This window comes from Vicugna pacos, chromosome 10 (assembly GCF_048564905.1).
Source record: "Vicugna pacos chromosome 10, VicPac4, whole genome shotgun sequence".
Taxonomy (NCBI): domain Eukaryota; kingdom Metazoa; phylum Chordata; class Mammalia; order Artiodactyla; family Camelidae; genus Vicugna; species Vicugna pacos.
Window position 1 is genome coordinate 16,958,079 of NC_132996.1, and position 14,386 is coordinate 16,972,464.

Consider the following 14,386-nt stretch of genomic DNA (forward strand, 5'->3'; position numbering starts at 1 on the left):
AATCTGACTCATAGCTCTAAAATACTAAGACGCATATATTAGAGATCCAGAAACTTACTATAAAGTAGAAATCTTCCAAATGTCAAAATGACTACAGGAAACCTTGAAAATTCACCTAATTTATACCCTATCTCCAGTCCACAAGATATATTAATGGCCCTCTATTTTCAGAAGAGAATTTCACTAACTCTTCTGATGACACATTTTAAACTGTTGTCTGGAAAACAGATTTATTTAAACCTATCACCTTCGGGCAGTAGTTATTAAATTCATTCCAGCAGAAGCTTTTTTTCATGGAGTGCCTATTAACATCTATGAGAACACAGTCTGGGTATCATTGCCTTAGGGACTTTTAACATATTGCTGGTTTTATAATATTACAGAAGGTCAAAAATTAACTGGAGTATCAAAAAGCATAAAAAAATTTACCTTAAAATCAATATAGTATTATACATCATTCTAAGGGGTGGTTTTCAAAATTTCAAATGGCTCCTACCAAAATGACATGCTTTTTTAAAAAATACACAAATTATTCTAGAACATACTGATTACCCAGGGTGAAAAAGGGAATGAAGGAGACAGATGTCACACAGTAGTGCTTAATATCTGAAATGTAATTTAATGTAAATATAATCAGCTTTTATAGATATAGAAAGTGTAAAATTTAAAGTTCAGTTTCTAGACTGAAATCACTATTTTTATCTCTGTTTCTCCCCATCCTTTAGTTGTATTTACACAGTTAAAACCTAGCGTAGAAAACAATTTTGTGTTTCAATGGAAAACCGCGTTGGCTACAGCACGCTCTTCCATGTTATCAGACTCTGTTGCCTTTGAACAATCTCACATCTCTTATGTTGTGGAGAATCCAAAGGCAGAGGTTCAGAATGTCTTCCCTTCCACTCTGAAAAGTTTTTGTCTCCATTTGCAATTTCATCTCTACATTCCTTTAATCCACATGAGTTTGTACTGCTTGACTTACACTTGCCCAGTTCCCTCACATGAGTAAAGTGTATCTGAAAATTACCTTTTCTGAAAAATATCTTTAACATTACAGAAATGAAACAATAAGACAATTAGACCTTTATTCACCAGCTTCTTTCCATTCTGGCTAAAAATTCATCTGCTAATCAAGAAGCCACATAAACCATTGTTAATAATTGAGACACATTACATGTATGTATTTCTTACTTTTGACCAGTTAATTTACCCCATCCTCAGACAGGCATCCTAATAGATGGAATCAAATGGAAATGCAATAGGTGGTTCATTTTATCTTTAAATTCAAACCTTTGCTGAATGTCTAATATGTATACAAGCAGATTTCCACCTTGGCCCCTCCTCAAAGTAGAGAATGGAACTGTGCAACAGATATGGCACTACCGTCTTCATTTGCTCAACAAGGTAACAGGCATAGTAATTTGACCCTTAATCTTGCCACAGGTTACTTAAGCAAAAAACAAGTCTCCAGATTCAGCCTTCTGATCTATCAGGCAACAATTAGTCCTATTCCAGAAGCTACCTACTCTGCAGTAATATGAAAGGTTAATAAAATGGCAGATACATATACAATAAATTTAAAATAGGCCAGATGTTAACTAGGCTTATTGTGGTTATCATTCAGCAATGTATACAAGTATCAAATCATTATGTTGTGCACCTGAAACTAATAATATAACTAGTCAACTATACCTCAATTAAAGGAAAATTTGAATATCCTTTCAATTCTTTTATTCACTTAACAGTAGCAACTGCTCAGGTAATACCTTAACTCCAATTCAAAAACACAGTCTTTCCCCCACTTGCTTTTAGCCTTCTTACCATTATTTAGCTCTCTCCAAGAGTAAAACCACTGCCCTTGTTATCTTTTTCTGAACTCAGTTTTTTACACAGAGCTCTCTACTCCCTTCCCTTATTGCTTCCCCTAATTTATGTCCTAGATCTGGGTCCTTGGATGGAATTCAGAGGGCCTGCGAACTTATGTGGCCAAAAACAAAAAAAGAAAATTTTAAATTGCATCTTGATTTTCACCATCTTTAACTAAAATCTATACTTCCTTCTATTGTAATGCAGGTAGATACATGCCAATGTTACTGTAGCTGTAACTTTCTTACCAAAGGAAATCAAGTATTTTTGTACGTCACAGTTGTTGATCTTAAAAACTGTCTATGCCCAACTATTATCTCCACTGTTAGATCTAGTTACTTAATGTGTTAATAAAGAAGTACTTTATATTAAAGTACTTTATTTATCGAAATAAATCTTAAATTTGTTTTAAAAGTTTTTATAACATAGTTTGTAATTTTACTGTTGACTTTGTTTGTAACCATATATATTATATTTTATACACTTGAAAATATTATTCTGAGAAGGTTTCACAGGATTCATTAAGGTGTCCAAGGCACAAAAAAGGTTAAAAGTCACTATCCAAATGGAGGAACCAAAACATAGGCTTAATCCAATCATCAAAACATAGGCTTAATCTAATCATCTAGTTCTGAAGAGCTTTGACATGCATCAAAGAATATATTCCTCTTAAGGATCTGTAAAAAGAAAATAATTTTCAATTTAATTAGTCCCCTCAAATTTTCCTCTGTCTATATAGGTTAACATTTTCATTACATTTCTGCCCAATTATTCAGTATGTGAAAGAGCCAGAAACATAAGACTAGACTGATTACAAAATAAGTAATAGTAATTAAGTAACACTTGTATAGTACTTATTAAAGAGCAGGCACTCTTTTAAGCACTTTACCTATTTTACCTCATTTAATCCTCACAAATATCCCATGAGGTAAATACCCTTATTATCTCCATTTTTAAGATAAGAATCTGAGGCAACTAGGTCAGGTATCTTCCTCAAGGTCAAGCAAACAGTAAGTAGCAGATGGGGATTTTAACCTAACAGTTGGATCTAGTTTGTGCTTCTAGTCACTAACCTAATATGCCTAGAGAAATTTAAGAAGTGGAAATAAAACAGGCTTCAGATGTTGGAATGAAGAGGGTCAAAAATGTCAGACCCCAGTACATAGTAAGATTGGAAAGCACAAACAGGAAAAACAAGTTTAAAATAACATTCAACACCTAAGCCTTCCAGAAATGTCGGATCTAAATCCCACAAACTGACAATCCTCCAAATAAATTTCTTCTATCTGCAACAAGAATTCTTTCCCATCTGTTCAGTTAAAATTTTGGTCAGGATACCATGCAATATATACGCTTCAGTCAGTGATGCAGTCATGTAGAATTTAGGAACGGACTGCGTAAGATATAACATTTATTCCTAACACTAGCCAAACTGAGAAAAGGAAGAACTTAAACCACCCTCCTATAATACTTTAAAGATTTTAAAAAGATAATTAGATTTTATTACCTTGGAGGGTTCACGTTTTACAGCAATCTCTCTAAACTGTCCAGATATTTTGCTGACCATATTGGGTACAAGCTTAAAACATGAAAATGCCAATTCGGTTGTTACCGGCGTATCACCTAAACACAGGGGGGTCAACTGTTGGGACGGACTAGAGTACTACCAAGATCCATTCAGAGTTAAAAAAAAAATATATATATATATATATATGATTCCAAAGCACCTTACACGTGCGAGGTCAAGAACCCACACCCAAAGACATCACAACTGCCTAAGATCTCCTAGGTCGTCCCCTCAGTGAAAACTTAAAACAGAGTAAAGTAACTATCCCTTCTCAGTCCTTCCTCAAGAGTCGTTTCCCCCTCCAAGTCAGTGGACGACCCTCTCAATTCTCTTCCTTAAGAGAAGTCGACTGTCAGGCACACACCCCTTTTCCATGGACAAGACAGGAGCAGACATAAAAGCCCCAAGTCACCGAAATCCCTTACGTCTGGAATCTACTCTTTTCATCCTGGAGTGACACGGTCCCTAAATTCCTTCTAAAAAGTCCGTAACACACGCTGGTCCCTCCTTCCAACTTTCTCAGATAAGCCTCTAACTTGCCTTTTAAACTACTGGAATCTCAGATCCGCACTCTCCCCAAATCTCCCAAAGGCCCGAACACTCCTCATCCACGCTTAAAAATCTCAGAGCAAACCCCTCTGACCCTCTACCACCACGCTCTCTTAAACCACTCTCTTTCGCCAAGTTTCCGCTCGCTCTCGGCCCCAGATCAAAATCCTCTTAGAGACAAGTTCGATTTTCTCCTCCACGCCCGCGTTTTCCTGAATAGAGGGTGACACCTCTCCCTCCCCCCACAGCCGCCCGCCCGCCCGCCCCCGCACCCACAGTTTAAAAAGAATTTAAAACTTTCACTCCAGAGTCCCGTCTGGAATGCTCAGGGCTGCACTCACATTCTCGTCTCCAGAGAGGTCCGGGTTGCTGTTTTCATCGCTGCTCAGCTTCTGCTTCTTGGCCGCAGGCATGTCTGTTCCCGCCGGCGCTGTCGACACTTCCCTCTCGGACATATTCCTCCGCCTCCCTCCAGGTTCCTGCCGCCTAGGGCGGGGCCTCCGCCACACCGCCGTCAAGCAAGCCCGGCCAGAGCTTGCCGCAAAGTTGCCACTGCCGCCGCCACCTCCACCGCTCCCCCCACTGTCGCAAACCGCGCCCAGCCGCCGAGGCGGGCGTGCGTGCGACCCCGCCACACTGCTGAAAAAGGGGCGCGCGCGCGCGCCCTCCCGCGCGGCTTCCTGGCTCCTTCCCTTTCCCCACTCCCGTCTTGCCCTTTTCCCGCCGCCCTCCCGGCGGTTTGCACGGAGAGGTGAGATCCGTTGGCTTTCGAGGGCAGTATTTCGTACGTCCCCTTCCCCACGACTGCCTCAAAAAAGGAGAGGCGGAACTCAGAGGGATGTCCCCTCACCCCCTTCCTCCTTCCAAAGGCGTTTCAGCCGCAATTGGCCCAATCCTTCGATCCCCGACCCGCTGCAAGGACTCAAAGTCTGTGGAATGGACTAGACCACCAACGTCCCAGGGGACGGGGGAAGAGACAGAAGTCACCTCTTGATTTAGCGGTATGTGCCAGGTGCCCTTAATCCTGAACTCAGAGGGTAACGTTCTCAAATTATTCGTGGAACTGTTCACAGTCTAATTTTCGGTTGAGGATAGAAAATTTAAAACTGTAGACTACTTCTCACTTGTCTCCCCTACCGAGCAAATGGAAGATACCCGCTAATAGGTGCGCATGCGTTGGGCCGTGTTCTCGCGCTTGGTTGTCCGGACCCGCCTCCTCCAAGCCCCTCCTCTTCGAAATCTTGTATGCTGAAGCAGGTAGTCTTCCACCGGGTTTCCGTAGCCCAGGGTGGATTTCAAAGCGCTACCAAATCGGAGTGCCTGATTGCGTCTTACTTTCTTAATGAATATTTATTCTGGTGGATATTTATTGCGATGAATGATTATCCTCTTCCAATTTGTGCCCATATTGGGTAGGACTATCGTAAATTATGTGATTCGAGACTCCAGTGAGTTACAGCACAAAGTGCTCCTTTTAACTGTCAAAGGGTTATCAAGGCCCAGAACAACGCCAAGGCCTAAAAATCAGTGGCCATCTCCAAGTATGTATGAAACTGTGGTGTGATGGACAGTATTTTTTGGCATGCCAGGTAGGATAAAATTTTAGGGGAAGGCAACAAAGGTTATGTTTCACCAAAATATTTGTGTTAACCATGTCTGGAAGCTTGACAGGTGCCAAATACATTGGTGAAACTCATGGATTTGTTAGATGGGTCGTTAAGCCACAAAGGCAAATGAACAGCTCAGAAAACGAGAACCATGACAAGTAAAGGCAGTCCCCGTCCCCCCCCCTTTTTTTTTGGCTTGGGGGGAAGGGTGGGGGTAGGGAACTTAGCTGTGACTACTTATATTTCTAGGTCTCATTGTCCTCATCTGTAAAAATGAGAATATAGGAAGGCACCTAGTATTTCTTGAGCACTTGCTTTATGTATATTTGTTCTCTTTTAGATTTCATTACATCATCCATTGGATAAACAATATAAAGTGCCCCATCCATAAAATTCTAGTGTGCTCGAACTACTTCTGCACGATGCCTTAACATAAAGAATATCATTATCTCTGTTTCATTACTGCAGATGGCAAGTCACTCTTCCTTTAGGAGAGAATTCAGTTGAGAATGAGAAAAGGTAAAACAAAAGCAGAGCAGAATAAGAAGTTTTTGCAGTGGAGACTTAGGAAAAAATAAGAGAGCTGAAAAAAGTTAAAGTCCAGATCTTAATAATAGTAATTACAATTATTTGTTGAACTTGTAATGTGCCAGGCACTACTAAACATTCCTTAGTTGGCACAGAGAGATGAAGCTGGTATGGGGTCAGCCACTAAGAAAGTAAGATGTGCTTTGGTATGACATTTTCATGGGCAGAGACAAGCATATCCCGCTTACCTATTGAGAATGGTGTTTGTGAAATGTAGCTCTACAAAGGATGATCAACTAAAGCATTTCTAGTCCAAATTACTCTGTTTATCTGGGATCAGTGGGAACTGGGAAGTGGGAGTCAACTTCTAGTCGTATAATTAGACAAGTGCTGAACATTTGGATAAAGGGCACATATGGAAGGAAAATGCCTTTCAGCATTTGTTATCCGTAACAAAGTAAAAATACTTTTAGAGTTTTATTAAAATTTGAGGGGATATTTTAAAAATCTATCTGAGTCAGGGATAATACATGGAAATTGGTTAATATTTATCATTGCTAATGTTAAAAAATTATTCAGACACTTATTAAAACAATACAGAACTTTATTCAGGACTATTGTAAGTGTCAAGACTATCACAGTAGGAGAGAAAGAGCTCAACTCTGAATACGCCAAGAATAGGTGGACATTTATAATCAAGGAGCAGAGTTGGGGATAAAGGAGTTCAGGACATGCCACCTGCAATATGCTGTTTTGGTATATTAATTATTTTGTGCTGAAGAACTAAAAAAAATACTTTTTCGAGTCCTCAGCTCTGCGCAACTTCTCTGAGCTCCACTTACCTGCTTAAATACAGATCCTCGAAAAGGAACTCAGCTGTCATACTCCCTAGGAGTTTTGCCAACCAGGGAAGATTGACTCTTATCACAGAGGAGGGGACTAGAAGTCAGAAGTCAACACCACATCCAGACAAATGTTGTCACAAACTATCATTATCTCTCATCTATTCCAAGGACCCATTCATCTTTCCAAAAAATTATTCTCCCCTAAGCAGGATACCTCCCCATATCCCCTCACCTTCCCCCTATTGAGATGATATAAACTCTCAAATACCACTGCTTTTCTGGATATTCACTTTTTCCCCTCTGTGATGCCCCTGTGCATGTAATTTTAAGAATTAATAAATAGGTATAGCTTTTATCTTGTTAACAACCTGCTTTCAGTTTATCTCATAGACCTAGCTATCAAACCTAGGAGGGTAGAAAGTCTTTCCTCCCCTACAAGGAGGGTTGGTGGATGGAAATTTACTAGAGGAGACTTCAAGGGTAGGGGAATTCTTCCTAAACTGACTTGCCAGGGTTATCAGATATCAAGGGTGGAGGAGTCTTTCTAAGCTGACTGAGCAGAATTCTTGCTACAACTGAACTAGGCAGGCCAAAAGATAAGGTCCACTTGAGAACAGGGCTCAGAGGAGTCTGACTAAAGTTTGGTTAAGGAGAGTCTTTAGTCAGGCTCCTCTTGATACAGGAAAATGGGTGCAAGGGGATGGCTGTGTCCCAGGTCTCAATTGAGTCCCTAGGACTTGCCCCACCAAATGAGGGTCCTTGGCTTCACACAGAAAAGAATTCAAGAGTAAGCCATAGTTGAGTAAAAGTAAATTTATTTAGAGAGATGTACAGGGTGGGGAGGGGGAGTGTTAAAGTAAAGGTAGATACACACTCCATAAAGTGGGCGGTCTTGGAAGGCAGGAGAGACAGAGGGACTGTTAGGCTTGGTGTTGCTAGTTTTTGTATGCTAACAAGTGAGAGGATTATTCCAGCTACTTTGGGGAAGGGGCAGGGATTCCTAGGAATTGGGCCACCGCCCTCTTTGACTTTCCAGGGTTAGCTACAGAGCTGTCATGATGCTTGTGGGTGTGTCAGTCACTGTGCTAGTACATTACAATGTATATAATGAAGCTCAGGGTCCACTGGGGGTCGAATCTCCCCCCATCTTGGGCCTCCAGGTCTATTGAGAGTTGACTTTTCTGCCATCTTGGTGCTAATTGTTATGTCATTCCTTTAATGGCTGTGTCCTGCCCCCTTCCCTCCTGTCTCACTCTGAGCCCTCTTCTAATTTAACGTGTATAAAATATCACAGATATGCTTTTTAGAGTGCTTTATGGTTTAATATAAGAATATAAAAGACTAATTACCTATTAAAAATTTTAAGTTTTTCAACACTGAATTTTCTTACTGTGATGGATTTCAGAAACTATCACAGCTGGAGAGGTCTTACCACCTGCATTTTACAAATGTGGAAACTATGGCTTTGTGAAATTAAACAGTTTGCCCAAAGACACACAGTTCTTCAAAGGAGCAGAGCTAGGGGTGATATTCAAGAGTCTGGGTTGCTTGGAAAGTACTTGTGCCTCAAGATGAGGGATCCTAGCAGCTCTAGGTGTATGTATTTCTACTCACAGAGCTTGATCTTTAGAACATACAGTCTTTTATACATCACCGAAGAACATCAAAAAGCTGTCTCACTTGGGACAGAAAGAGGATATAACTGGAGAAATGGGAAGATCCAAATAAAGTCTGGAGTTTAGTTAATAGTTACATGTTTCAATTTCTTAATTTTGACAAAAACATGATGGCAATGTAAGATGTTAATGTGGGAAACTTTGCAACTTTTCTGTACCCAAAAACCTAATTTTACAAAAGCAAAAATGAACAGTTGGTACCTAATTAAACTTAAAAGCTTTTTGCACAACATGACAGACAATGTACGGAATGGGAGAAAATATTTGCAAACACTGTAACTGATAAGCGCATATATCCAGAAAAGAGGGAAACTCTGTTTTGAAAATATACATGCACCCCAATGTTCGTAGTAGCACTGTTTACAGTATCCAAGACTTGGAAGCAACTTATATGTCCATCAACAGAAGAATGGAGAAAGAAGATGTTATACACACAAATGCAATGGAATATTACTTAGCCATAAAAAAGAATGAAATAATGCCATTTGCAGCAACATGGATGGACCTAGAGATTATCATACTAAGTGAAGTCAGTCAGACAAAGACAAATACCACACGATATCACTTACATGTAGAATCTATAAGAATGGCACAAATGAACTTATTTACAAAACAGAAATACACTCACAGACATAGAAAACAAACTTGTAGTTACCAAAGAGGAAGGGTTAGGAGGGATAAATTGGTAATTTGGGATTAACAGATACATACTACTGCATATAAAGAAGATAAACAACAAGAATCTACTGTATAACACAGGGAGCTATAGTCAATATCTTGTAATAACCTATAATGGAAAAGAACCTGGAAAAGTGTATATAATTATCTATCTATCTATCTATATCTGAATTTCTTTGCTGTACATCTGAAACATTGTAAATCAACTATACTTTAACTTAAAAAAACTATCTCAGATTATTGAAAACTCTATAGAGAAACACCCCTTAGCCTTCAAATAAGTGGTTGATCTATCTTGGAAAACTTTCAAAGATCATCTATTTATAAAGAGAAAGAAAATTCACAGCCTCCCTGGGTATTGTCTTCTAGTATCTTGTAAGCTTCGTATCAGGAAATGAGTTTTAAAAGCTAAATTAAATCCTTACCATTTCAATTGAAGTCTATTTCTCATTCATTCAACATTTTTGTCTCTTCTGCTTATAAATAGCAGCTGTTCGTCATCACTCACACAGTGTGTAATCCGTACTTGCAGATCTGCTTTTCTATGAACAGAACATCATATGGCTTCTTAGAACATTCTAAAATCAATCAGGAGGAATTTACCAAATGCCATTTATGTGCAAAGCAGTATGGTAATGGGGGGAGGGGAAGAAAAAGGGAAAATAAAACACAGACTCGACCTTCAAAAAGACTAATATTCCTTCCACATTAAAAGTCTCATGCACATTTACTCATTTGTGAATGTCTCACTCACAAATATTTACTGAGTACTCACTGTGTGCCAGGCACTGTTCTAGGTGTTGGAAATTCTTGATAATAAGCAAAACTAGGCAGTATCCTACTGTCATAGACCTTACTGTCTAGTGACATTAACCAAATAATCACCCAAATAACTGTAAAATCACTGTGAAATACTATGAAGAGGAAGTATAAGGCCAGGTCTGCTGCTAACCTGTGTATACTATGCTTTGTGCTATTTTTTTTTAATACCTTTATTGTGGTATTGTTGCCAGTGGATGCAACTGGTATTCCAGGTTCTTGTCCCATACCAGAAAGAATTCAGAAACAAGACGTTGTGGTTAAAAAAAAGTAAAGTGAGAATTTATTAAAGGATGGATAGTACACTGTCAAGGGGAGAGCAGGCAGGCTCCGGTGAGTGGCTGCCTTGAGTTTCTTTGGCAAGTTAGTTATATAGGGTGTAAAAATGAATGGGTGGAATATTCATTGAGGGAAGGTCTTGGGTTGTATTTCCTGATTATCATCCCAACTCCACCTTCCCAAAGGGAGGAAGGATTTTTGTCCTTATTTAGTCTGGGTCAGAAGTGTCATGGCATCATGCATGATGGGTACTTCTGATTTGCAAGGCTAATTTTATTGAAATGAAAGCATAATGAGCAAGAGGTTACATTCAGACACTGGAAATTCCTGCTTTTCTCACCTTTCTTTGTTGGTCTCCAGGCCACTCATCACCCCCAAAGGTGTGGCCCCTTATCAGCCCAAAGGTTCTTGCTTTTCTTTCTCTGCCCTGGGACCCCTGGTGCTTACATGATATATGGTTCCTGCATTTGTCTCATGCCCCTCCTTTCTGCCCAATTCCTGCCATTTGGTATGTGTCCCCCTTTCTCTGCTCATATCTAGCTATCTGCCTGCTCTAACAGTATGATTCCTGTACAGTAAACTACGTATATTTCAGGTATACAATTTGATGAATTTTAATAGATGTATACACCCATGAAACCACGACCACAATCGAGGTAGCTAACATTTCCATCACTCCCCAAAAGGTGCAAATTTTGAATTCCCAGTTTATCCCTTCCTACCCCCTTTACCCTCTGGTAACCATAAGTTTATTCTCTATGTTTGTGAGTCTGTTTCTGTTTTGTAGATAAGTTCATTTGTATCCTTTTTTTTTAGATACCATATATAAGCAATATCATATGGTATTTTTCTTTCTCTTTCTGGCTTACTTCACTTAGAATGACGATCTCTAGGTCCATCCATGTTGCTGCAAATGGAATTATTTTATTCTTTTTTATGGCTGAGTAGTATTGCTTTATGATATTTTTTAAGAGGCACTTCTATAGAAAAAACTACCCAGAGTAGGCACAGCTTGAAAAGCAGACTATGCCTTTGATGAATTAGAAAAAGGCAGCCCTTCTTCTAGGTAACACAGCCCTGCTCCATGTGCAAGGCTTTGTGAGTGGAATACAAACTAGATTTTAGCTGCTATCAGCTCAGCTGGGAACCCTTGTTTAGAAGAGCAACCTCCAATGTATGTGGCAGCTTTACAAAAGTTTCTGTGGACAGACAATAAAGTAAAATTTGGTAGGGTTTCCCTGAGGAACAGACAGAAGAATGAGAACTGAAAGAAGAATGGGAGTTAGCCAGGGGTAGGGGAAGAAACATTCTAGGAGTGGTAACAACATATGCAAAGGCCCTGGGGCAGGATAAGAATATATGGGAATATAGGGAAACTGAAAGGTCAATGCTTGTGAAGTACTGAAAAAAGTGACAGGAGTAACGGTAACAGATAAGGCTAGAAAAGTAGGTAGGGAGTCAGATCATGCAGGACCTTGTAGATCATCTTAAGATTACAATGTAAAAATACATCTTCTGCTGATAAGACTTATAATGGTAGGGTTCAAATGGCATTTCATTTTATTTTAATTTTTTCTTGCCATTTCTCTTAAATACAGCAAAATGCACAGGTCTGAAGTACACAGTTTGATGAGTTTTGACATAGGCATACATCCATGCCATCCATTTTCCTCATGTTTCTTTCCATTCAAAACCCACTCCACTCCCCCCACCCCCAACCCCCAACCCAGGGCAACCACTGTTCTAGTTTCTTACACCTTATATTAGTTTTGCCTATTCTAGAACTTCACATGAAAGTAATAAATTTTTTCTGTCTGTCTTCTTTTGCTCGGCCTAATGTTTTTGAGATTTATAAAACGATGTTAACTGCCTAGATTTGTTGTTCTCAAACTGTAACAGGCATAAAAATCAGCTGGATAGCTTGTTAAATCACAGTTTGCTGGGCTCCACCCCAAAACCTCTGATACACTATGTTGGGGTGAGACCCCTTCACATGCATTTCCAACAAACTCAAGGTGGTGCCCAAGCTGCTGATTCAAGGACCACACTTTGAGAACCACTGGTATAAATGATAAATTCAGAAATATCTTATGAACAGTTTCTAGAAATTTATCTATTCATTCAGTAAACATAGTTTTAAGTACCTGCTATGTGCCAGGCACTTTCTAGGTGCCGGGGATTCCAAAATAACTAGAACATCATCCTTCTCATCTAGTAACTTATAGTCTGATGAGAGAAGGCAGAGGTAAAGCAAATATTTCTAGCTGTCTTAGAAAGTCTCTTCACTAAATAGTGAACAAAATATTTTAAAAAAGGAAGTGCTCTTGCTTTCCGAAGTAGATAAATCACTAAGAATAAGAACAAGGCTGTATAATAGATCCCATCCTAGATACAGCATTCCTCTCTGCCACGGTGAATGCAAAGATGATCAGTACAATCTGTCTTATAGAATGTTTCCCATGTGTCCAGTGCTGTGAAAAGTGCTTTCCATGCAGCTTGTCATTTAATCCTCTCAATAACTCTGTGAAGCTAGAACTTTATGGATGAGGGAACTAATTAGCTCAGAGAGGTTAAAGGACTAGACAGTGGCCACTCAACAAGTAAGTGGGAGAATCAGAATTCAAACCCAAAGCTGGTTGACCCAAGTGCTGCTTATTTTCATCACTAACACTTGCAGCTTTCTAGAAGAAAGCAACCTTCATGAATAATTTTAGTGGTGAAAATACTAATGAGTCCTACTGTAGAAATATTCAACACAGAATACAGAAGTTGGATGGGATGGCGTAGGGAGCTATGTAATTTTAACTGGGTGGAAATAGAAAGCTTTACAAAGAGGTGGGAATTAGCTTGGAAAATAAATTTTTATCAGTTTTTCCTAATAGACTCTGGGAAGCAGAGACAATCCAGTAGATAAAAATACTGTATTCCAAAAATAGAAAAGCACATTGTATTGTGGATAAAGAGTTTATTGGGATCAGTTATAGCTTGAATGAAATCTCCCTTGTGATTATGCAATGACTTAGCTTACCAAATACTACTTTATGATTGCTAGTTCAACTCCCTGGTTTCCTTGATAATAGGAAGGGAATGTGCTAAAGAGTAGGCATTTGTATGTGAGTCATTGGAGAGGCATATTTCACAGCATAACTTTAATACTTGGGCATATGGTTTATAAATAGGTGTCATGTTCGTTGGGAAAGGGCTGAATCATGAAAAGCCTTCTGCCGTTGGTCTGTAAGTAATGGGTGGTCAAAGAAGAGTTTTCCCCTTGGCAGATGTCAGTGGGTAAGACTGGAGGCAGAGAGATGAACTCCAAGGCTACTGCAACACTGCAGACCTGAACTAAGGCAGCACCAATGAAGATGGAAAGTAGAGTTGCTTCCAGAGGTACTTAAGAAATACAGTCAACTAGACCAGTAATTCCTGGAATGTGAGGGGTGAAGAGAGAGGGACATAGAGTGCCTCAGGTATGTAGTTTGGCTGACTCCTGAATGGTGGTATCTTTAAATAAGATAAGGAAAATAGGAGGAGAAGCAGGTGGAATTTTTAACTTTTTTAAAAAATTGAAGTATAGTTGATTTACAGTGTGTTAGTTTCTGGTGTATACTGTACTGATCCAGTTATATATATTTACCTTTTCTGATTCTTTTTCATTACAGGCTATTACAAAGTATTGAATATAGTTCCCTGTGCTGTACAGTAGGATCTTGTTGTTTATCTATCTTGTAACTAGTAGTTTCTATCTGTCTAATCCCAAACTCCCAATTTATCCCTCCCCCTCGCCACTTTCCCCTTTGATAACCATAGGTTTGTTTTCTATGTCTGTGAGTCTATTTCTGTTTTGTAAATAAATTCATTTGTGTCTTTTTTTTTTAGATTTTACATGTAGGTGATATCATATGATATTTGTCTTTGATTTACTTCACTTAGTGTGATAATCTCTAGGTCCATCCATGTTGCTGTAAATGGCATTTC

The 14,386-nt window shown here is 39.3% G+C and overlaps 1 protein-coding gene and 1 long non-coding RNA gene across 9 annotated transcripts in view; one reads left to right on the top strand and one right to left on the bottom strand.

Moving 5' to 3' along the window:
• Positions 1-4,921, bottom strand: part of EED (embryonic ectoderm development) — a 28,244-nt gene extending 23,323 nt beyond the window's left edge. For 2 of the 3 annotated variants that reach the window (XM_072969047.1, XM_006197456.2), the window contains exon 1: positions 4,321-4,920. In XM_072969047.1, the coding sequence (XP_072825148.1) occupies positions 4,321-4,434 (114 nt within the window). In that variant the 5' untranslated portion in view covers positions 4,435-4,920. Of the gene's footprint in view, positions 1-4,320 lie in introns of all 3 variants that reach the window. The other variant, XM_015244486.2, reaches the window with a different exon arrangement.
• LOC116282097 (uncharacterized) overlaps positions 1-14,386 on the top strand; it is a 152,112-nt gene that overhangs the window by 37,808 nt on the left and 99,918 nt on the right. The window lies entirely within an intron of this gene.